The 21403-nt window shown below is 55.4% G+C and overlaps 1 protein-coding gene across 3 annotated transcripts; it reads left to right on the top strand.

Moving 5' to 3' along the window:
* The first annotated feature begins 11806 nt into the window (after positions 1-11806).
* Positions 11807-20750, top strand: CCDC9B (coiled-coil domain containing 9B). Of its 3 annotated transcripts, none has more exons than XM_088797140.1 (11): positions 11807-12071; positions 12819-12950; positions 13232-13339; positions 13899-14063; positions 14154-14279; positions 14925-15124; positions 15409-15467; positions 16041-16094; positions 16185-16284; positions 16854-16908; positions 16992-20750. In XM_088797140.1, exons 1-11 carry the CDS (start codon positions 12060-12062, stop codon positions 17520-17522), a joined length of 1542 nt encoding a protein of 513 aa, XP_088653266.1. In that variant the 5' UTR covers positions 11807-12059; the 3' UTR covers positions 17523-20750. The 3 variants fall into 3 exon arrangements, with proteins under 3 accessions (XP_088653266.1, XP_019581052.3, XP_088653267.1); XM_019725493.3 differs by having other exon boundaries at positions 11812-12071; positions 12837-12950; XM_088797141.1 differs by lacking the exon at positions 11807-12071 and having other exon boundaries at positions 12642-12950; positions 13164-13339.
* The last annotated feature ends 653 nt before the right edge of the window (positions 20751-21403 follow it).

The following is a 21403-nucleotide window of genomic DNA, read 5'->3' as shown; positions in this document are numbered from 1 at the left end:
AGACAGAAGAGGCCTGGAAAGAGTGTGGTTTAACCTTCCATCTTGGCTGGAACCCCAAGGCCAAAGGCGTTTCTTTCCCTCTTGCCACAGGCCTGGGGAAGAGGAGAGAGGCATCACCTTGCCTGGGGCTCTGAGGGAGCAGGTAGGGGCTGTGCCCTTACTCTAGTGGTGGGATAACTGCCTAGTCTGCTTCTGCCTCCTAGGGCCTGGTAAAGGCTTGGAGGGGGCTGTGGTGGGAGAGGAAGGCTCCAGGACTAGGGCTGTTCTCGAGACCGTGTTAGAGCAGCCCCTGCCCCATCCAGGCTCAGTAATGCTGGAAACAGCCAATTCCCACCCTCCTTGCTTCTCCTTCTATGATTCTTTTTGTGGTGGGGCCAGTTCCAGGCCTAGGACCTGGGTCTGCCGGTGGTAGCCAATGGAGGGAGTGGGGGAACAAGGAGGAGAGCAGGCAGCCTCCCTTCTCTGGCAGAGGCAGGTCACTGGGGCCCTGTAGTGTGGTTGGGTTTGGGAGCAAGCCAGCCATCCAGGGAGGCTGTGTGGGTAGCCAGGAAGGCAGAGAAGATGGAACAGGCGGGGAAGCAGCAGGAGAGAGGATGGGCTGCTGAGGCAGGGAGGGGTGTGTGGAAAGGAGAGAGACAGATGGGAAAACAGGAGAGGAGTACAGGAGAAGGCCGAAGCCGGCAGGGGGCGGATGAGTACTTTGGGCTGACGCCTGCTCCCTGCTCTTCCTTTGGGGGAAGTTGTGGCTGCTCCCTGAGGCTCTAGGAAGACAGCTAAAGGTCTGGAGGACATGACAGTGGGGAGGAAAAAGGGAAATGTCTTTCCTAACTTCTGACCTGTGGGAGAGAAAGGGAAAAAAAGAAGCAGCTTTGGTTCTACAGCGAGAAAGCAATCTTCTCCCTGGTGCTGATTTTGTGCCCATCCCCACCTCCAACAAGGGTCCTCAGACTTGGTCACTTGCCTGACCATCATTCCTTCCTTCAGTCACTCAACAACAGATAGATGTATGTTGAAAGTTAAGGCAAAGTTCAGATGTGCATTGCTGTTTGCTCAAGAGTTTGCTGAGTCCTCCAGGCTGGGGTGGGGCCAGTTAGGATGTGTGCGTTCTTGTCCCCAGCCTGTCAGCTGTCTGACCTCCCAACTTCAGCCAAACTCCATGACACTGAAGGAGTGACTTTGCAGAGGCAAACCATGGTTCAGACAGGCCCCATCAATTCACCCTTCCCCCCAATCCCACTTTTCTCAGCCCAGTCTCTGCTTGAACCCTCAGCTGTTTGTTGTCTCCTGCTTATGATCATGTGGTCCCTTCTCTTAGTCTTTGCTCATCTCCCCTCCCACTTGGAAATCTCTCTCGCTTGACTCTGTGTTCCCTTCCTGAAGGAAGTCTGCTTGGATTGGGCAAGCCTGCCCGCTCTGCCTGCCCAGCTGCAGATGCAGTGGGCTCATTCTGCAGTAAGTAGTCGAGTGGTCCTGGGTGTCCTGAAGTGCTCCATTGAGGAGAATTGCCTATTTAATGACTTATGTTTCTTGAAGTTCAGGATGGTTTTTTTATCCTTTTGAAGGGAGCCAATGGCACAGCTACAAAGAGCTGAGTTCTGAGCTCCAGACCCAGCCATGCCTCCCTTGCCTCACCCTGAGAGCATGAGCCCTAATTTCCCTGGGCCTCATGTGCACAATGGGAGAAGCACCTGTCCGTTTTACTTAAACTGTAAAGTGTTGTACAAAATATAAGGGATTGTTTTCATTTTGGAGCCCTACCACAACCTTCACACAAACACACATGCTTGGCCTGCAGCAGATATGGCTGGCTGATTGCCCCTGACTTCACCACTCTCCTTCCCTCTTTCTTCCTTCTTCCATCCCACAGCCTTCCCCACACACATACAAACACACACACACAATGGAATATTACTCAGCCATAAAAAAGAAGGAAGTCTTGTCATTCGCAACAACATGGATGGACCCTGAGGACATTTTACTAAGTGAAATAAGTCAGAGAAACACAAATACTGTTTGATCTCAGTTATATGTGGAATTAAAAAAAAAACCCAAACCCTGAGCTCATAGACACAGAGAACAGATTGGTTGTTGCCAGAGGTGGTGGTAGGGGGGCAGGGGGAGGGCGAAATGGGTGAAGGGGATCAGAAGATATAAACTGTTGTACATCTAAAACTAATATGTTATACGAGTATGTGAATGAATCCTCAATTTAACAAAAAACGGCAGGCCTTGGAGTGTCTCCCCAATTCCAGCCAAGGTATTTGGGGGGCAGGAGTTGGCGGCTCTGAAAGGGAACTAGTCATTCAATCCCTCGACCCTCAGGGGAACCCCTCTGCTTGGCATGGCAGAGGCTGTCAATTCAATTCTAAGTCGAGCAGAGAGCAGGTATGCAGGGGCACGGCTAGGAGTGGGGACAGGGCCGGTGGGCAGACACAGGTGCAGACCCACAGACACACAGCACACAGACCCACACTGCACTTGTGAGGGAGATAGACCAACACGCACAGAGGCATAAACCCACACAAAGAGACCTGGGCGGGTACCAATTCAGTACACATACACATACACCCAGAGACTGTGACCACACAGACCTACCACACGCTCACACAGAGAGCCAGCCTCTCCTGGCCCTGCCCACAGCCAGCAGAGCCAGATCCTTACCTGAGAGTGCAGAGCAGGGGGCTGAAGTCTGACGCGTATTTATATATAGGCCTCAGGTGTCTTTATATAGGGTGGGAGGGGCTGGGATGGGTCAGGTGAGCTGGGAGGATGATGGGCAGACTGGATGGGGGAATGAGGGCAGGGATGGACTAATCTTTGAGCACAAAGCAGCTGGAAGCAGTGTGTGTGTAGCAGGGGGAGAGAGTGGGGAACAACCCATTACATGATTGGTCTGGTAACAAGATGCCACAGAACAAAGACAGGGGTCCCAAACCCTGGCTACGCTGTTCAGCAGCCAGGGCTGCCTCTAGATATTTGTGGAACTGCTACTGAATGCCCTGCCACGAGCTGCTTCACACTTTAGTTAACCCACTGACTCCTACAAAAGAGATAGGATTCTCACCTGTTTCCATGTGTGGAGGAGGAAATAGAGACCCTAGTGGAGGGACCTGGTGGAATCTTTGCCCTGGGCGCCAAGCCCCAGGCCTGAGTTCTCAAATACGCTGCCTCAGCCCAGGAGCCAGCCTGTGAGTGGAAATCAAACAAGTCTAAAAAGGGGACTTTCAGTATGGAATGCAGACAATGGGAAGGGAGCCTGGGGTTTTGACGTCCAGATTGCCAACTGGCTCTGTACTCTGCAAGCCCCTGTGGCCTGGTCTCCACTAAGCCCTTTGACCTCTGCTGTGGGCCACAAGCCTTTGCTCTGTGTGCTCTGGCCACACTGGCCTCCACTTGTCCCCTGCAGGCAGACCAGGTGCCCCTGTTACAAGCTCTCCTGTCTCCCTTGTTCCTTTCTTCTAATGTCTCTTGCCCCCACTAGACTGTATGCTCACCCTTGTATCCTCAGGGACTGGCCCGTAGCAGTTCTCCTGGCACTTTGCAGGTGCCCAGTAAATATCTGGTGAATGAATGAAAGGTTGGAGTGTAGTTATTGCTGGGTAATAATAGAAATATAATATTGTGATACATAATATATTTAATATTGTTATAAACATAAAACGGCCTTCATTTCTGTGGTTTATGTTTTATGTTTTTTTCTCTTTTACAAATTTTTAAAAATTATTATTTTTTTTTTTTCTGGAAAAAGAAGAAAGAGGAGCCTCTCTTCCAAGATCGCAGCTCTCTGGCTGACCTGAGCTCATGCTGCCTGCCCTTGGGCTCACGATGCTGGGTAAAACTGAGGCCAGCTGAGCCTCCCACCCTCAGCCAGGCAGAAGGCTCGTAGGCCACCGTTTCAATCAAAGGGAAAAAGAACCATGTGAAATCGAAAGCATGCAAGAGGAAACAAAGAAGTTAAAACAGCCACTGTTCCAGGTTTTCCTGGAAAGAGCCTGGATGAACTATCTGCCCCTGAACAACATTAAATTCATTTTTAAAAAGTAACATCCCTGTTGCCAGATGGGTACTAGACTTATCGGGGTGATCAAGCTGTAATATATATAAATGTCTCACCACTAGGTTGTATGCCTGAAACTAATATAATATTGTATGTCAACTGTAATTGAAAAATTATTTAAGAAAAAAGTAACATATCTGAGAGAAATGGAAACAGAGCCTCACAAAGTTTATACCTGAATGTTCAGAGTAGCTTTGTTTGGAAAAGCTAAAACTTGGGAGCTTTTTACATGTCCTCCAATAGCTTAGTGAATAAGCAAATTTTGATATATGCGTTCGATGGAATACTACTTAACAGTAAAAAGGAAGAACTATTGATATACGCTAAACCACAATTGAATCTCAAAATAACTGCCAAATGAAAGAAGCAATACACAAAGAATACATAGTATAATTATACATAGTATAATTCTGTCTATATGATTCTCGAATTTTGTAAAATTCTAGAAAATGTGAACCAATTGATAGCATGGTGGGAAGGGGGAGGGGTGAAAAGAGATGCTAGAAAGGGAGACCACGACACTTTTGGGTTTGATGGGTTTTTCATTATCATGATTGTGGTGATGGTTTCATGGAGTATACATACCACAAAACTTATCAAATATGCACAATTTGTTCAGTCTATCGTATGTCAATTTGGTCTTAATTAGGACTCTAAAAACAGAAGTAACATAACCACGTCTGAAAATGATTTGAGAAAATGAAAAAGAATGATTCTCCTTTATTTCCATGGTGGGCAGAAAAATATTTTTGGGTGTCAAGTTCTTTTATAGTATCAATTATCTCATATTACCTCTTGGGGATAGGTGTTATCGTTTCTTCTTTTGTAGATAAAAAAGGCCGGGATTCAGAGAAGTTAAGAAACTTGCCTGAGGTCACTCAGACAGTGTATAGTTAGTCCCAGAGGAGTCTAGAGCCTGGGCCCCTTCTCCTCCTTACCAATCGTCTCTCCTTTCAGGAATGCTCTCCTGAAAAATTCCCACCTGCTTTGGTAACATTATGGGGAAAGAACTTTGGTCCACGCCTAGGTGGGGTCTGAGCCTCGGGCACACATTTGCTGTGAGCCTTCTGGGAGCCAGGGCCAGGCGGACGGAGGTCCACGGGGAGTCTACCCAGGCACTGCTCCCACTCCTCAGCCTACACTGCGTGGATGGCACGACCTGTATCCACCCAAGTCCTGTCCTTGCTAGCCCTCCACGCCCCACTTCCCTTCCAGGAATCCTCCATTTCGCCTTCAGGAACCCTGAAAGCTGACATGACCTCCCCACCCCCACCCCTTGCTATGGCAGGAAGCTGAAAGGAGATAAGCCTATGTCATACGGACCCCCACGTGGGGAAGCAGGGCTGAAGGGCTGAGGAGGGTGGTGGGGGCTCACTGCTCTGAGCTCGAGGTTTAGGACCTCAGTTCTCACAGTCTCTGGAGTCAGGGTCTGAGCTCGGGGGTCCCTGCCTGGCAGGCAGGCATGGAGGCCTTGGGAGGAGATGGTAGACCTGTCTTCATGGGGCAGACTGAGCAGCCTGGGTAGGGTGGGATGTCTGCAGGAGGTGAGGGTGCCCATAGCAGGGTGGGCACGTCGGAATCAGTTTATAGTAGAGTATGATGTGAGTGGCTTCTCCCCTCCCCCGCCCTGAGGTGTTGCAGGCCAACAGAGCCTCAGCCACGTGTGGGTCCCCTCTTTCCTTCAGCACCGTGCCTTACAGCTGGTACGTGCTCACCAAGTGCTTGGATTTACTGCCTGGCTGAGAGAGGTGGTGCTTACCTGCCAGAAATGCACCGAGTGGAAAATAAAAGGAGCTGTAGGGTGTAAAGAAGACATTGGGGGGTGAGGGGCTGGGCTCAGGGAGAGGAAGGCTGACGAGTGTCTCTTGTAGTGGAACAGGCTGTGGGTGGGGGTCTCAGGAGGGTAGTGTGACAGTGAAGGCCAGAAGGCAGGATGTCCTTCTCTGTGACCCCCAATCCCTATCAGCAGAGCCAGCAAGGGTCCCCGGCTCCTGGGCTGCCCTGTGGGGTTGGCAGGGAGGCAGGAGAGCCAAGCTGCTTTACTGGGTTTGGCGGACAGGTTTCTCACAGCAGGAGGGTGAAGGTGGCTGGCCCTGGGCAAGGGCTGGAGAGCGCGCTGCAGGACTGGGGATTCGGGGCAGGTGCACTGGGAGCCTCCACCCTCCACCCAGATTCCTGGGCAGGTCACTGACCCTGATCGCCCAAGAGAAGCTAATAATACCTGTCCTGGCTAGTTCACAGATTTCAAAGCTTGATGATATCAAATGGCATCACATGTGCGAGAGCTTTGGCAATGTCAGATTAGGTGCAAGGTGTTATTGCTGGTATGACCAGGATTAGCACTGAGGACCTATTTGACTTCCTGGCCTCCTCATTCCTTCACTTGCTCACACTGAGATATTCCTACTGGGCACGGCACCACCTCTGGCTTCTGGTATCACTCAGAGTGGCTCCTGAGAGGTGTCCTCCCTGTCTAGTCTCTTGCAACACCTTCCTTACCTCTAAGGTGACCAGATGTCCAGGTTTGCCTCGGGCTAAGGGGCTTCTGGATGACGGACTTGCAGTGCTGAAACAGGCTCAGTTCCAGGCAAACCAGGAGCAGGGGTCACCCTACTGCTCTCCCCACTCCCAGCTTACTTCCTCTTCCCTGCGGTGACTATGGTGTCCCAGGCATGTCAGTGTGCTGTCTCTCACCCTGGTTGCCCTCTCCTGCCTTGAAACTTCTAGTCTGGGGCAAGCCACCCAGAGAGGGGACACACCACTCCCGGCCATTCCAAAAGCCCTTCCCTCTCTCAGAGGGACTGGTCAGCTTTTAGCAAGCCCTTAGCCTCTGTCCTTCTCTCTACCCCTCAAAAGTGGGCCGGACCTTTCCCTACTCCTCGAGGGTGCAACCCCACCCACACCTCAGCCCCGCGAGGGGCCCCAGGGATGAGCTTCAAGGGAGAAGAGATCCTGTCTCGCCTGTCTGCCTGCCCGGAGGAAGGAGCACCCTGGGCAGCTGCAGGCAAGCCTGGCCTGCTCCCCACACCTGTGAGCACCCCCAGGCCTGAGTCCTGGATGCTCTCTTGGCCTCTCCCCTCTCCCCTGTGTCCACCCCCAGCCACGCTCTGAGGCCTCCTGCTCACTCTTTCTTGCCCCCCCCCACACTGCTCTGTCTGGCCCAGACCCCTCCCTCCAGGTTATGGACACCGTCTCCGTCTCCTACTTATCCGCTGTCCCCCCCACCCCCATACCTCCCCTGGCTGAACCATTCTGGCTTCGGCTTCCTAAAACACTGTGTGGAATCCTTTGCCCCTGCTGCAAAACCTCCAGCAAACCCCTCTGGACCACCTTACACACCCCCACCCCTGGTCTGCCCTTCAGTGGCCTCCTGGGTCTGGTCTGTAACGTTCTCCTAACAGAGAATGGTCTTCCTAACGTTCTCTTGCTGGTAAGAGCCAACACCACTTCCCATGCTGCATTCATGGAACGCTCCATTAGTACCATCCCCTTGTTGAGTCTTGCTCATCCCCCTAAAGCTAATCTCCTAGAAAACTCCTTCTCAGTTGGCCTAAGCCCTATGCTGCCCCGGCCTCACTCAGCTAACGTGACCTGGTTATTGACAAGTGCCTCTGAAGTGGAGCCTGAGTCTTCGCTTCTTTGTTCCTTCATTGCCTCGGCCAGGTGAAGCACACAGTACGTGCTGCTGCCATGGGCAAACCCTAACAGGGTTTGGCCTCTGGTGTAGGCAGCTCTGGGCTGGGGGTCAGGAACAGGTGGGGGCAGGTCCTGAGTCACTTTTTTGGCCACCAGGAAGAAGAGAGCCCCCAATGAGGGCGACCTCAGGGGTTCAGTTCCACACCAGGGTTCACCTCCCACTGTTGGGCCTGGAGCTGGAAAGCGTGAGTGTGTCCTGGAAAGCAGAATGGAGGGGTAGTGGATCCCCAGACCAGCCTTCCTTCTGCCTCCTGATGCCTCAGAGGGCTTCAGCCCTACCCTGCTCTGGCATGTGTGTTCTTGGGAGAGGCAGGGCCCAGACTTTGTCCCTGGCAACTGGAGCCTGGTGTTTCTGGCCTTGGGCCCTACCTCGTGTACTCTGAGTCCTTCCCACCCAGGGCCAGGCCTAGCCTGACCTGAGAGGTCTATACATATATTCTTAGAGGTAGGAGTTAGGGCAGCAGTTTCTTGATCCAGGAATGGCCAGGGGGGAGAGGGGGAGCAGTAGGGGGAGTGGGTTCGCAGGAAAGGAACACTGGCTTTAAGCCAACCTCTTGCCCCTTCCCATTTGGAGAGCCACCTGCCTAGTAGTAGCTGGGCTCTCATGGAATCCAGCCTTGCCCACCCTCTTCCTCAGTACTCGTCCAGCTACTCAGAGCTGGCGAGTGGCACCAGACACTCTAAGGGCTAAGCCCAAGCCAACAAGAATGGCTCCCAGGCACCGTAAGCCTGGAACTAGGCCCAGTGCGATACAGAGGCAGGTGAAGCACAGGGGCTACTTCCAGGAGCACCAGTGCTGGCTGGAGAGAGATGGGAGCCAGAGCTGGGCCTTCAGAGGGGGCAGGGATGGGGGAGGGGAGCAAGCAGGGAAGACTCTTTGGAGCGAGTGGGGCAGGAGCCTGGCCTTGCAAGATTTGCTGGGCAGGGGACAATATGAAGGAAAGCACAGAGAGGATGCTGAGGGGGTGCCCCAGGATCTCTCCCACCAGTTCACAAAAGGTCCCCATACCCTAGAAGTCTTCAATGTATTCAGGCCCCAGCAGGCTAGGAGGAGGCAGCTTTTGGGGTGCCTCAGGATGCTGTGGCGGTAGCACCAGAGGGTGGCTATCACGGTTACCTGAGGTGAGCTTTACTCTGGGTCACATGTTGTTCTGGATGTTACCATGTTATTTCCTTTCATGTGTCAATGAGTCAGTGAAGTAGATATACCTCGTTTTACAGATGAGGACCAGAGATATAGGGATTTACCTAAAGTCACACAGTTAATTTGGAATCCACCATCCTACTCTGCCTCATCTTATGACAAGGTTGAGGAAGGACAAAGGCTGGAATGCTTATACTGAATGACCAGCCATCCACAGGGACAGCCATTCTGGAAACGGTGAAGGGGTCTGAGGAGTGCAGGCCGCCTGGGTGGCACCTCTGCCAGGTCTGTGCTCCCAGTCTCAGCATGTGGTCCAGAGGGTCTTTCCTCCCTTGCAGGCCGCCCTCCTCTTCCCTCCTCAGTGAGAATCCCTAGACTTGCAGCTATTTTGCCCTCAGAGTTGGCTCCAGGTCTGTGCGCCACAGACCAAGAATACGTTCTAAAAGAGATGCGACCTGGACCGGTGAAGTATGGGGGCAGCTGGTATGGGGGTTGGGTGCAGGGGAAGAGTACTGGGCAGGTAGGCATCTATGTGGTCGCATCTGTGCTGTAAACAGGCTGTGCAGCCTTGGCAGGTGATGGTGTTACCCTCCTGGGCCTTTTCAATAAAATAAGTCTTCTACAACTGTGTAGCTTCTCTAGTCTGATGGGGATGGGAGGTGGACATTACGGAGACTTGAGGGAGGAGAGCTGGGGAAGGAGGAAGGGAGAAAGGGACTCCCCATCCCGACGGCCCCCCCCCCCCCCCCCCCCCGCACAACCAGGCTTGTAACTCTGCTGCCCCCTCGTGGTTGCATAGAGTGAACATCACGCTACTTAATCTCCCCGCCTCCCCTAGACAGGGAAGAGGGCTCACTGTTAGGGGCCTTTAACAGCCACCACCTCTCTGAGGGCTGCGTGCTTCTGAGTGAGAGAAAGGCAGTTACAGCCTATGCACAGGATACAACTATGCCTAGGATTGCCTGGGTTATTCGATCACGTATTCATTCTGCAAGCGCTGTGGGAGGGTCTGTAGTTTGCAAGGGCATAGTGCCAGGCGCTGGAGGTCTGGAGGCACTTGGCACACCATTTCTGCCCTCAGAGAGCCTCTCTCCAGTGGGAGAACAGACCAGCAAACCACAGACGCTGGAGAAAATAGGAGAATGTGGGGGCTGCTCCAAGGTGTGACATATTGTGTGAGAAACATTTGGGAAGCACATGGCAACTGTGGGGGCCTGTCTGTTGGCTTTTCCTGGGCACATGGGCCTCCAGCATGATAGGTTGGGAGGCCCTTTCCGCTAGGTTAATGGGTTCTCTCCTGGCAGGTCTTCCAGAAGAGCTGGGTCACCTTCCTCATGTAATGGCTGGATTTCTACCTGTGCCTCCTGCTCCCCTGTTGCTGTCCAGCCCTCACTTTGGCTATGAAAGGGGGAAGGGAGATGGCAGACCTTGCCTCACCCCTGCAGCCTCTTCTGTCTGCACCCCTCCTCCTCAGACCTGATCCAGGAGCCTGGGCCCCAAAGATGACAGGAACATTAGGTCTTAGATGCATCTCTCCCTCCTAGGCTGGTGCTCCGCTGGCCTCCCAGCTTTAACAACACGGGGTGGGCAGGTGAGGGGAAGCCTGACTGCCACCCCACTAAGGCTCTGCCTCTAGCCTTCAGAGGCTTTGCTGGAACTCAGTAGAGTGTGTGCGGCAGCACAATAAGAAGGTGGAAGATGGAGTAAGTATGTGTGTGAGGGAGAAGCCCAGGGCAAGGAGCCTGGGTGTGTCACGTTGCTGGGAAAGTAGATGCGTCTGACTCAGTGGGAACATCCGGCAGGAAAGGAAGAGAGAGCGCAGAGGCCTTTCCAAGCAGGATGGGAACTCTGGGGCTGCGGAGATTGGGTGTGGGGCAGGAGTGAAGGCCTGGCCAACAAAGAGGCTAAATGTGGTGGTGAGGAGAGCACAGGCAGGAAGAGGTAGCTCAAGGGGTGCAGAGGTTGTACTTCCGGCTGCCTGGGCTGGTCTGGGAGGGCGGTGGGGCTTTTTGCTCTGGAGACAGAAGGGGACAAGTCATGGCATGGAATTAGGGAAACTGAGGCCTGATCGATCAGGGATGTGGGGAATGCAGGAAACTCTGACCCTCCCTTCAGGTTCCAGAGATTGGGACCCTATAACTACTGAAATAGATCGCAGGCGTGCCTAATACAGACACCGCCTTTCTTCCCAGCATCCCAAACCTCAGGTCCCAGAGGTTCTCAGGGTGGGACTGCCAGGCAAGCTGTTCCCCTGGGCACAGGAACCAGCCTTAGCTGTACAGGGAAGATTTGGGGAGAGACTTTCCCGAGAATACCTGCTTCCTTTCTGTGGGTCAGAGAGGCTGAAAAGGCCAGCCCTAGAGAGCAGGGTCAGGAAGGGCCCAGAGTTAGGAGCCCAAGGGGGGAAGGCTGGTGGCTAGCTGTGAGCAGTGGTGGCAAGGGCCCTGCAGGAAGGCCCAGCACCCCACACCAAGGGGAGATCCGAATAGCTAAAGCTCGCGGGAGTGGCTATGCTTTAAAATACAGGGAAGACAATGTTCAACCCAAAGGAATGAATGACTAATGGTGTTATTTTAGGAATGTGGTAGTATTTGGTGGCCTAGGGCAGGTGACCTTCTTGATTCCTTCAAATTAGTTAGACCAGCGCTGGTGACGAGAGGGAGGGGCGGCTCATTTGAGGTGGTGGCCCACAGACCAGGGAGCCTGCTGTGTCCTGTAGGCCTTTGTGTCCTGTAGGCCTTTGTCTACTAATGTGAGGGACGAAGGCATACGTTGTCTGCCCATCTGCCGGTGCGCAGACCCAGGCTGAGGCACAGGGCCTTGGGGTAAGCAGGGCCTGGGGCAGCCAGGTCCTCCGCCAGGGAGAGGTCTGTCAGTCTGTCTGGGTACGCTGGGGCAGGGCAGGGAGAGGTGTTGGGCAGGGCCAGCTGGCTGCCGGTGCCTTGGTCCTCGCCCTCTGAGAGTGGATGGGTGGGGGCAGTGGCCGCAGCGTTCCTGGCTAGAAGCCCAGAGGAGTCTTTTGTAATCACAACATGATCTCGTGTGCTGAGCAGCGAACCGGCAGGGAGAGGCCGACAGAGGCCCGGCTCCGGCGGCTCCAGCGTCCCTCCTGCCCTGGCTCCCCGGGGCTGCTCTGGAATTCTCTCTGTGCTCGCTGTTGCCATGCACTCAGCTGTGAGTGGCACCTTGCCCTTGGTCAAGGGCTTCTTGGGGCTAGGAGAGGGTTGGGACAGCAGGAAGCCATACTCTGGGGGCATCTGGGGACAGCTGGGCCTGGGAGGAAGAGGGCTGTGCCTAGGCGGGTGGGCGGAGGGGCTGGGCAGGGGCATTGGTCACAGTAGAGACCCTGCAGCCAGATAGGGAGCTGGGCCTGCCTGCCGAGCTGGCTCTCTTCTGTCCCCACCGCCAGCAGCTTACGGCCTGGAGACGCTGGGCCCCTGGGAGTGGCTCTTTCCCATAAGCTGGGCACAGGCCTGAGGAGTGGGGTCCAGGGCCTGGGAGCTCAGGACAGACCCGGGGCCTCTCTTTTTACTGTGCTTCTGGGCCTGGGAGCCAAACAGCTCCCTCCTCGACCTCCTGAATCCCCTGGCAACTTCCCAGTCACAGCAGGTTCTGCTGCCAGAGCCATTTATAACTCCCATTCCAGGCTCTGCTTGCAGTGGAGCTCCCTGGAGAGCCGGGGGATGGGCAGCTCACTGCTGGGAGCTTTGGGCCTGGGTATGAGGCCCTGACCTGGCCCTTGGGGAGGCAGAGAGATGGGCAGACAGGCCTAGTGGGGTGGGAGCTTGGGGCCCTCTATGTGCCATCTACTCTTGTGACTGTTGCTCTTGGTCTGGGGTTTGTTCCTTGGGTGATCAGAATCTGGTTGGGTGGGAAAGTTGGGGCCCTGGTACAGGATGGGCCCAGCACGCAGGGTCTTAGGCCCCCTGCCCTCTGCAGGGGCCTCACGGGGCCCAGTCCCCGAGGAGCAAGCAGGAAGATAAGGATGCTGAGCTGGACCGGAGGATAGTTGCCCTTCGCAAGAAGAACCAGGCCTTACTACGCAGGTACCAGGTGAGTGGGCTGTGCCAGGGGCCGGGACGACCGACTGGGTGGGCACTACCTGTCTGACCCTCAGACCCTGTGTGGTGGCCTCTCCCTGCAGGCTCAGCCTGGGTACAGGGTGAGGGTGGGTGTGGTCCACCTCAGAGGCTCTGTGAGGGTCTTGGGGACTCTGTGATGGGGTGCCTTTGCCCCCTGGTGTCCCACTGGTGTCTCTCTGTGTAGGCCTGTTGGCGTCTGTGTCTGTGCGTCTGGGGGGCCGTGGCCTGTGCTGACCCAGGGCCCTCCCACAGGAGATCCAGGAAGACCGTCGGCAGGCAGAGCAGGGGGGCATGGCTGTGACCCCACCAGAGCTCCTCAGACCTGATGGCCTCACAGTCACCATCAGCCAGGCTCCTGGGGTGAGCGCCCCCAGAGACAGAGTGGGGTGACGAGGTGGACGTCCTGCCTGTGTTGGGGGAGGACAACTGCCCCTGCCCTGTGTCTCCCACTTACACACCCTCCAGCTCTCAACCTCATGCAGCCCAGGCCATTGGTGTCCCCCAGTCCCCAAAGGGCCACAGCTGAAAGGCTACAAAAGAAGTCTCCTCATACCCTTTTCTAGTCCCATACCCCAAAGCACTGGCTACTCCTAAACCCCAAGCCACAGGGGGACAGAGAAGCGGGGCTGAATGCCAGGCACAGTGGCTGAGGGACAAAGCCCCACTGTCCAAAGTGCTCTGGATTTCCCAGCTCAGAGATGACAAGTCACTGTGGCATCTTGGGCCCCTGAGTGGCCCCAGGCCCTGGATAACCTAATGCCAGTGGCATGCGAATGCCCTGTGTAGTCAGCTCCTCTGTGGGCATACCAGGGAGGGCCAGGGCTGGAACCCGGCCTGGGGAACCACGCAAAGAAGCCAGCCCCCAGCTCCTGCCCAGCATTGCCCACATGGCCTGAGGGCACAGCACCTCATTCTGCAGGGGAAGCGGGTGGTCAGCCAGAACTGGGTAAGGAGCACCCTTGGACCGGGAGCAGCCAATGAGATGCTGGAGAAAGAGGAGGTGGAGGACCTCCTGGACCTCACTGGTACTTTCTGCCTGGAGGAGCGGGTGGAGCTGGCGGTGACCATGGAAAACAAAGCCGAGGTAAGCAGGGTGGACGGGGGAAGCCCAGGTACCAGACAGGTAGTCTCTTCTTCCCCAGCTCTGCATACTGCCCATCCTCACCTCACCTAGGCCAAGCGGATTGTAAGTGAGAAGCCCACAAGAGCAAGGAACCAGGGGGCAGAAGGGTCATCTGGAGAGGGCTTGGGCCGGAGCCCCTCCAGGCAGAAGGCCATCAACATGGATTCTGCACAGAAGGTACATCTTCAAGATGGGATGGGACATGAATGTGGCGGTCCCCATTTGGTAGAGGCTGAGAAGCTGAGTCACATATGTCCCCTATCTGTGGGGACATGCCCAGGCAGCACCAGCAAGAATTCACACCCCTTCTTCCTTTATTGGGGCACTCTTCATTTTAGGTGGGGCTTGCAGTGAGAGTGTGATCCAGCCCTTTACTCTACCTGGACCTCTAATGGCCAGTGGGTGGGGGCCTTGGGTGTGGCCAGGAGGGAGCAGGGGACTGGCCATGTGCCAGGTATGACCTCTAGGTGGCAGCAGCCCCTAGTCCTGGCTCTTGCTCCCAGCCACTGGGTGTCACTGTATGCTGGGTCTGGCCACACACCCCTGCATCAACCTTGTGGACAAGTGCTATTATTATCCCCATTTTACAGATGAGGAGATGATATACAGAGAGGTTAAGTAACTTGCCCCAAAGACACAGCTAGCAGGTGGCTGAAAACCGTGCTTATGGCAAACAGCACATTAGAGATGGAACGTATCTAATTTCTAGACGGGAACATCGAAACCTTGAGAAAGGAAGGGGTTAGTAGACTCTGGATTTCCATTCCAAGCTCATGGCTCTTTCTGGTTCTACCCGGTAGTCTGAGTGTCTTCTTCTGGCAGGGTGCTTGGGAAGTGCGGAGTGCAGGCCTGGCCCCAGGCCCAGCTCCCCACCGGCCAGTGTGGGGGCCCCTGGAAGCGGGCTGGGACTATGCCCAGTGGAAGCAGGAGCGGGAACAGATAGACCTGGCCCGCCTCGCCCGGCACAGAGACGCACAGGGTGACTGGCGCCGCCCGTGGGACCTGGACAAGGCCAAGCCCACGTGGGTGGCAGGGATGGGTGTCTTGTTGGGCTGACATACTTGTGGGCTTGGGGTAGGGCTCACTGTGGGTGCTTATTGGAGGGCTAGTGGGACCCTCGCCACCCTGTGGCTTTTGGGTCAGGGCTCTATATGGACATTGGGTCCCCCATCTTTCTTGGGCCCACCATCTCCCTGCTGCCCTCAGTTCTGGAGCTGGGTTTGGGAGAGGGGTGTCGGGATGAGTCGTGCTGCAGCCTCTGTCCTCCCTGCACCAGCAGCCTGACCCCCAGTCTCTGTCTCCACAGGATACAGGACTTCGGCAAGCCTCGGGAAGAGGGCCAGGGCAGGGCGGGTAGCACCAGGGGTGAGCCAACACCTGCCCCAGCCTGTTCCCCTCCTTGGCTTTTTTCACCCTTCATCCCCCTCTTCCTCCTTTCTCTGTTGCTTGGTTTACGATGTATTTTCAGAGCTGGAAGGAAGCACGGAAGAACATCTTCCTTCCTCTCCCTCGCCCATGTCCCCCCTGCCCACTCTACAAACCCACAGCTCCTGCCTGGGGTTCTGACCCCAGGTCTGGGGAGATGGCTCATGAGGAAGGCTATGGTTGCTTGTGGGTGAAAGTCCCATTTTCTCTGCCCCTGGACTGTGGTAGGAACAGCTCTGTGAATTAATGGCCCCCAGAATTCCAGAGCTCCGCTCCTGTAACAGTTTCTACACATGGGAAGCTGGGGCTGCAGCGGCTGGCTAGACACTTAGCGAGGAGCGGCAAAGCAAGCACAGGGACCCAGCTCTCCAGGTCAGGGCTCTTTTTGGGAGCCAGAAAACCTGCACCTGGACCAAGGGAAGGACCAAAGTGTCCTGGTCCTGGAAGAACTGGTGTTCCTGCTTTGGATCCTTCGTCACCCCATCCTTTCCCCATTTCCTTTGTCCCGCTTAGGTCCCAGAAGCCCCCGGAAGCCACAGCCCCCACCATTGCCCCCTGATGGCAAAGGTGAGTTAGGAGAGGAGTCCCATGAGTTGGCGCAGGAGCAGAGCTGCTAAGGCCGTCTTCTCTCCTTGATTTGTGGACCATTTCTTGCAGGTGGTACTATTCGGGGTGGGCAACCTAGCAGACCCTTGGTGACACCAGCCACATGCAGCAAAGCCCGGGGGACAGAACGGCTGACTGGCAGAGCCCGCAGGTAATAGGTGGCAGGGGGCAAAATCAAGGGAGGCACCTGGCTCCTGATTTCCTGGTCTGCCTTGCCCCTGGGAGGTCAGGTGCCTGCTCTGCCTCCCCTGCCCACCCCCCCGGGGAGGGGGAGCCTCTGCCTCCTGGCTGATGGCTGCCTAGTGGCAAGTTAATGAGATCTGGGAAGAGGCCATCAGCAAAAGCAGCGGCAGCAAGAGCCTGGTGCCCAGGGAGCTGGCAATAATTACAGCAGTTACGTCCCCGGGGAAGTCAGGCGCCTTTCCCAGGCAGCACATGCAGGGACATGCCTGGAGTCCCCACAGAACTCATGGTGCGACAGGCAGGGCCATATAGACAGCAGCCGGGGACCTGGGATGGGGCTGAGGAGGGTGGTGTTTAGGGGAAACAGTTGGATTTGGGGAGCAAGGTGGGCTGGAAGGGAAGCATCCTGGAGCCTCATTCTGGCTCTAAGGCCCCTGAGAACGGGAGCTGTTGCTTCTCCCAGGGAAACATGGGCCACTGGCTGTGGTGCAGGGGATGTGAAGTGGGGAGGGCCTGCCCTGTGCTGTGTTTCTGCAGGTGGGAAGACAGCTGCAGGACAAAGGAAGACAAGCAGGAGGTAGAGAGCCAGGAGGTGGGTGCCTGGACAGAGGGTGGGCCGGGCGAGGGACATGAGCCCTGGATTTGCCGGCCAGCAGGGCCAATGTCTTGTTTCAGGGACGTCAAAGCACCAGCAAGACTCTGAACGGGAAGGAACATGCACAGACGCAGAGCAGGATGGAGCAGGGCAGACCCCCGAGTACCCCGAGTACCCCGGCAACGCCAGAGGGGCCACAAGCGGGTTCAGGAGCTTCAACAGCCAGTTCGGTCCCTGGCTCTCCGCAAAACATGGACTTGGTTCCCCTTGACCTCTCTCTAGGAGGCCCCAGCAGTCCTGGGCCTGGGAAGAGCGTGTGTGTTCCCAGTCCAGGGCCTGGGGCCCAGGACAGCCCTGTGTCCTGGCCGGATGGCTCGGAGCAGCCCTTGGGGTGGAATACTCCCCAGGCTGAGCCAGAAGCCCAGACTTGCTCTGAGCCACAAAGAGGAGCAGGGCCCTTAGAGCCCAGAGAAGGCAGGTCTGGCAAGGCTGGGCCCCACCAAGGCCTGGCACCGCGAAGCAGGCCTCCCAGAGGAACCGGCCACAGGGCAAGGGGCACAGGAGGTGTGAGGAGCAGGACAGGGTGCCCTGACCCCGCAGGGAGATGCTGAGCCGGGGGAGCAGGCTGGGGACAGGTGGAGGGAGGACATAGTCAAGAGCCTTCTCTATGGTGGGCGTCTGCTTGCTGGTAGCAAACAGTCTGGCGGAGCAATTTGGCAAACTCTGGCACAGTGACACATGAGGGCAGAGAGCTGGCCTTCGCTGCACCGCCCATGCAGACCCCTATGCATGTGTTTTCACCACCAGCGGGTACAGCCCCTGGTGTATTCCTGTGCCACGCTGGTCTCTGAGGCTGGTGAGCCCTGTCCTGGGCCCACAGCTGCCTAGGTCACAAACCCCCTCGGGGAAAGAGCAAGGCTAGAAGCACTTAGCACTTGGATGGCCTGGCCTCCCTCTCCAGGCGCCAGCTGCCAGCTCTTCAGGTGCAGGCGGCCTCAGCAGCTGGCACGGCCAGCCCAGGTCTGGGCCCTTTCCCACGCTTCTGCCTTGCACCCAGGCGGCTCAAAGGGTGGCCAGAGCAGGGGAATCTCACCAGTTAGTTAAAAGCCTCCTGCCTTTCTAGAAGAGGGGGCTGAGGCCCAGAGAAAGGCAGCCCACAGCCAGCAGGGGCTGCGCTGGGGATAGAAGAGCAGAGCTCAGGTCTCTGCAAAAAGGAGGATCCCCGGAAAGTCTTCCTCTGTAATGGGGTGAGGTTGGGCGGGAAGCCGACAGCCTCCACTCCTCACAGTATGGGGGGTGGGGGGGAGCTTACCACCAGGGACCCCTCCCCTACACTCAGATCAGACATCGAGTGTACCCTGAATAGGGGTCAGGGCACAGCCCTGCAGCCCGGGGTCATTTCCTGCCATCTCCTACTTCCTCCCCCCACCACCTCCTACACCATGGTCAGGCAAAAGCAAGGACTCAGAGAGGACAAACGGCGACTCCAGCTAAGTATGACATTAGGACTTGTCTTTCCTACTTAAGTCTCCATTACTGCCCCTCCCCTGAGGCCCACGTCTGGTGAATTATCCAGACTCTGCATAAGCTGTGGCTTCCTCTCAATTCAACAAACATTTCCTGAGCACACAACACCAGCAATGTAGCCAGTGGGCGATGGTGACTTTGCCAGCAAGAGGGAGGGAAGAAACCTAATCATCCGGCAGATCCAGGCTGCACAGCAAACTGTTTTTGGCTGAAGGTGCCCGACAGAGGCTGGCGATGGTGGTAGGAGCGCAAAGGGAGCCATCCCACCTCTGCTCGCAAAGGCAGGCCCCCTCCCTTTCTCATCATGTGTACCCTTTGCCCCCTGGATCTCCTCTTGCTTGGTCCCCTCTGCTCCCCTCCTCTCTGGCCCTGTCACGGTTGTTCCTCTCTGCTGCGGGTCCCAGACCTCACCAGCACCCCTAGGTTCTCTAGGGATTGTCCAGCTCCTCCCCAGGATTTCTCCACTGGCAAAGTGAGGCCTTCACCGTGGGGCTGCGGCCTGGGCTTCCTCACTGGCTCTTGTTCATTCTCTACCCCTCTATTCAGGAAGCATGAGGAGGGAATCAGATGATTTAGAGCAGGGCTTCTCACATATTAAGGTGCAGAGTAATGCAGATTTGAATTTAGTAGGTGTTGGGTGGGCCTGGGAGTGTGCATTTCTAATGCATCTCCCGGCCGCCTACGCCGCTGCTGGCCACCCTTTGAGTAGCAAGCGTATGGACTGGCATGTGGGAAGGCGGGGGCAAAGGTGGTCTCTAGACTCCTCGCCGGTTGCTGGCTGTGGGGGGGGGGGGTGCCCCTGTGCGTGGGAACTTCCTGGCTTCAGAGCTGGGTGGGAAGCTGAGGCACCTGGGAAGATGCTTGATAGGCCAGTGAGTGGTGGTACCAACTTCCTGTAGAAGAGATGAGAAAGCTGGGCGGGAATGGGATGAGGTGGAAGCGGGTAGATGTGGGCGTGGGGCTGCTAAGAGGGATTTTGGAAAGGCTTGAGAACATTCCTATGTGTATGGGAGGAAGCCCTGTGAGATGCGAATAGGCAAAGGGTGAAAAAGTCCCAGCTCAAGCTCTCCTTTTGCCTTCTAGTCACACTCATATGGCTTTGGAGCATGGCTCTGGCCCTGGAACCCAAGTCTCCCAAAGGATGGAGCTGGGGTAGAGCAGGTTCAGGCAGAGCCCTTGAATGCATATGTCTCAGAAATAACTGTGATTAAGAATTTGAATTCTAGGATTCATAAACGGCTTCCAACCCCTAATACTGCCAACTGTATAGCTGTACCTTCGTTCAAGGTCATGTGCCCAGGCGTGTGTGACTATGGGACGGGGACGTAGAATTCGGGCAGCGTTCTGTTTCAGCCTCACGATAGGACCTAAGCAGGAGAGAAAGTTGGGCAGGAGGGCTATGGAAAAGGAGGGCTTCTGTCCTTCTCGATGTTCGGAGAAAGGATGACATGGGACTCACGAGGGGCTGCAGAGGATGGAGATTGGCACAGGATGTCGTCAGTAGAGGAAGAGAGTAGGGCAAGGCAAGTATTACAGGGCTTTTCTCAAAAAAGGGGAGCCCCTCAGGATCAAGGGAACCAGCAGTTATGGGGGCCACCCCTTCTGCTTTGGGATGGAACCAGCTATGGAGCAGGAGGGAAACATGGTTCGACACCCCTCCACAAGCCTTGGGGTCATGGAAAGCCACCTCTCTCTTCCCTGCTCCTTTGTTTAAAGGCCTGGCAGCCTTCCCCTTGGAGCCCTTCTCCTTTCCAACCAACAGACCAGATTACTCTTTAAAGGTGGGGACTTCTTCATGAGACACAGCTGTCAGGAATCCAGGCACAGAGCTAGAGGAGCTGAGAAGGGAGGGCAAACAAGACAGCCGCGAACCAGTGGGGAGACGACAGCTTTACCTCAGGCCTCAAAACAAGGAGGGCAGAAGAGGCGGGACCCCGTCCTGGGACCAGATCACCTTGCAGAGAGGAGCAGCAGGCCATATTGCAAGGGAGGGATTGTTTTTGATGACAGGTAGCACGGCAGAATGAAACAAACATGGGCCTTCGAATCCGACAGACTGAATCTGAATGCTAGGACTGCTTGCTATCTGCTGGCTGGGTGAACTCGGTCCACTTTAACCTCTAAAAGCCACAGTTTTCTTATCTGCAACGTGGGTCTAGTAAAACCTACCATAAAGGGTTGTTCAGAAAATTAAAGACAAGAGTATGCAAAATGTACCTGACACACAGTAGGCACTCTATTAACAGTAGCCTGGCACCCAGAAGGCACTTAGTAAATATTTGTTGAATAAATGAAGTAGCTGTTTGGTGTGATCTCTGTCTATTTGGCTTCCTGTTTTTTCCTTATCTTCTCCTCTAGTCTCATCTTCACTGGGGTCAGTACACTATCCGGGAAACAAAGGATGAGTTGCAAAGTTTACCAGCCTTCTAGGTCAGTGAGCAGCTTTAATCCCAGAGAGTCTCGCGGAGTCAAAGCATCAGGAAGTGACCCTGCTCTTACAGGGAGTGCCCTGACACCACCCCCCAGTGGGACCACAGGGATGTCCTACGCATTTGCCCCTAACTTCACCCACTGGCTCCCACAGCTCAGAATGTTTCCTTGTTTTCTCTGTTCACATCAGTAGCAATCTCATCAACTCCCACCAGTTTTTGCTTCTTTACTATTTCCCCCCCCAAATGAACTCCTTGATGGAGTTTTCTTCATGACGCCTTGTGTTAAGTTTTGTCACCCAAAGGAGCAGCATGACAGTATTTTCTTATGGTCAAGGGATGGGTAAGTGGAGATCTCTGGAAGCAGGGGCTCTCCAGCTACCTAACAAGGCACAGTTCCAACCCCGGCCTCAGGGACAGGAGTAACAAGACAGTACTATCCCCCCCCCAATGAAAAAGAGGGGCAAAATCCCTGTATCTTATTTTTGGGTCTAAACTGGGGTGGGGTTGGGGGTGGGGGCCAGGAGGATAGGAGA

This window comes from Rhinolophus sinicus, chromosome 3 (assembly GCF_057876585.1).
Source record: "Rhinolophus sinicus isolate RSI-liver-muscle chromosome 3, RSI-T2T, whole genome shotgun sequence".
Taxonomy (NCBI): Eukaryota; Metazoa; Chordata; class Mammalia; order Chiroptera; family Rhinolophidae; genus Rhinolophus; species Rhinolophus sinicus.
The sequence above is the reverse complement of the archived record's forward strand: the minus strand, read 5'-3'. Positions and strand labels throughout refer to the sequence as shown.

Bases quoted from the DNA above. Each gene is read 5' to 3' on its own strand.
- CCDC9B (XM_088797140.1), top strand. The intron at 13,340-13,898 runs GTGAGCGCCCCC...CTCATTCTGCAG, and splicing joins CCATCAGCCAGGCTCCTGGG to GGGAAGCGGGTGGTCAGCCA. The intron at 16,095-16,184 runs GTGAGTTAGGAG...CATTTCTTGCAG, and splicing joins ATTGCCCCCTGATGGCAAAG to GTGGTACTATTCGGGGTGGG.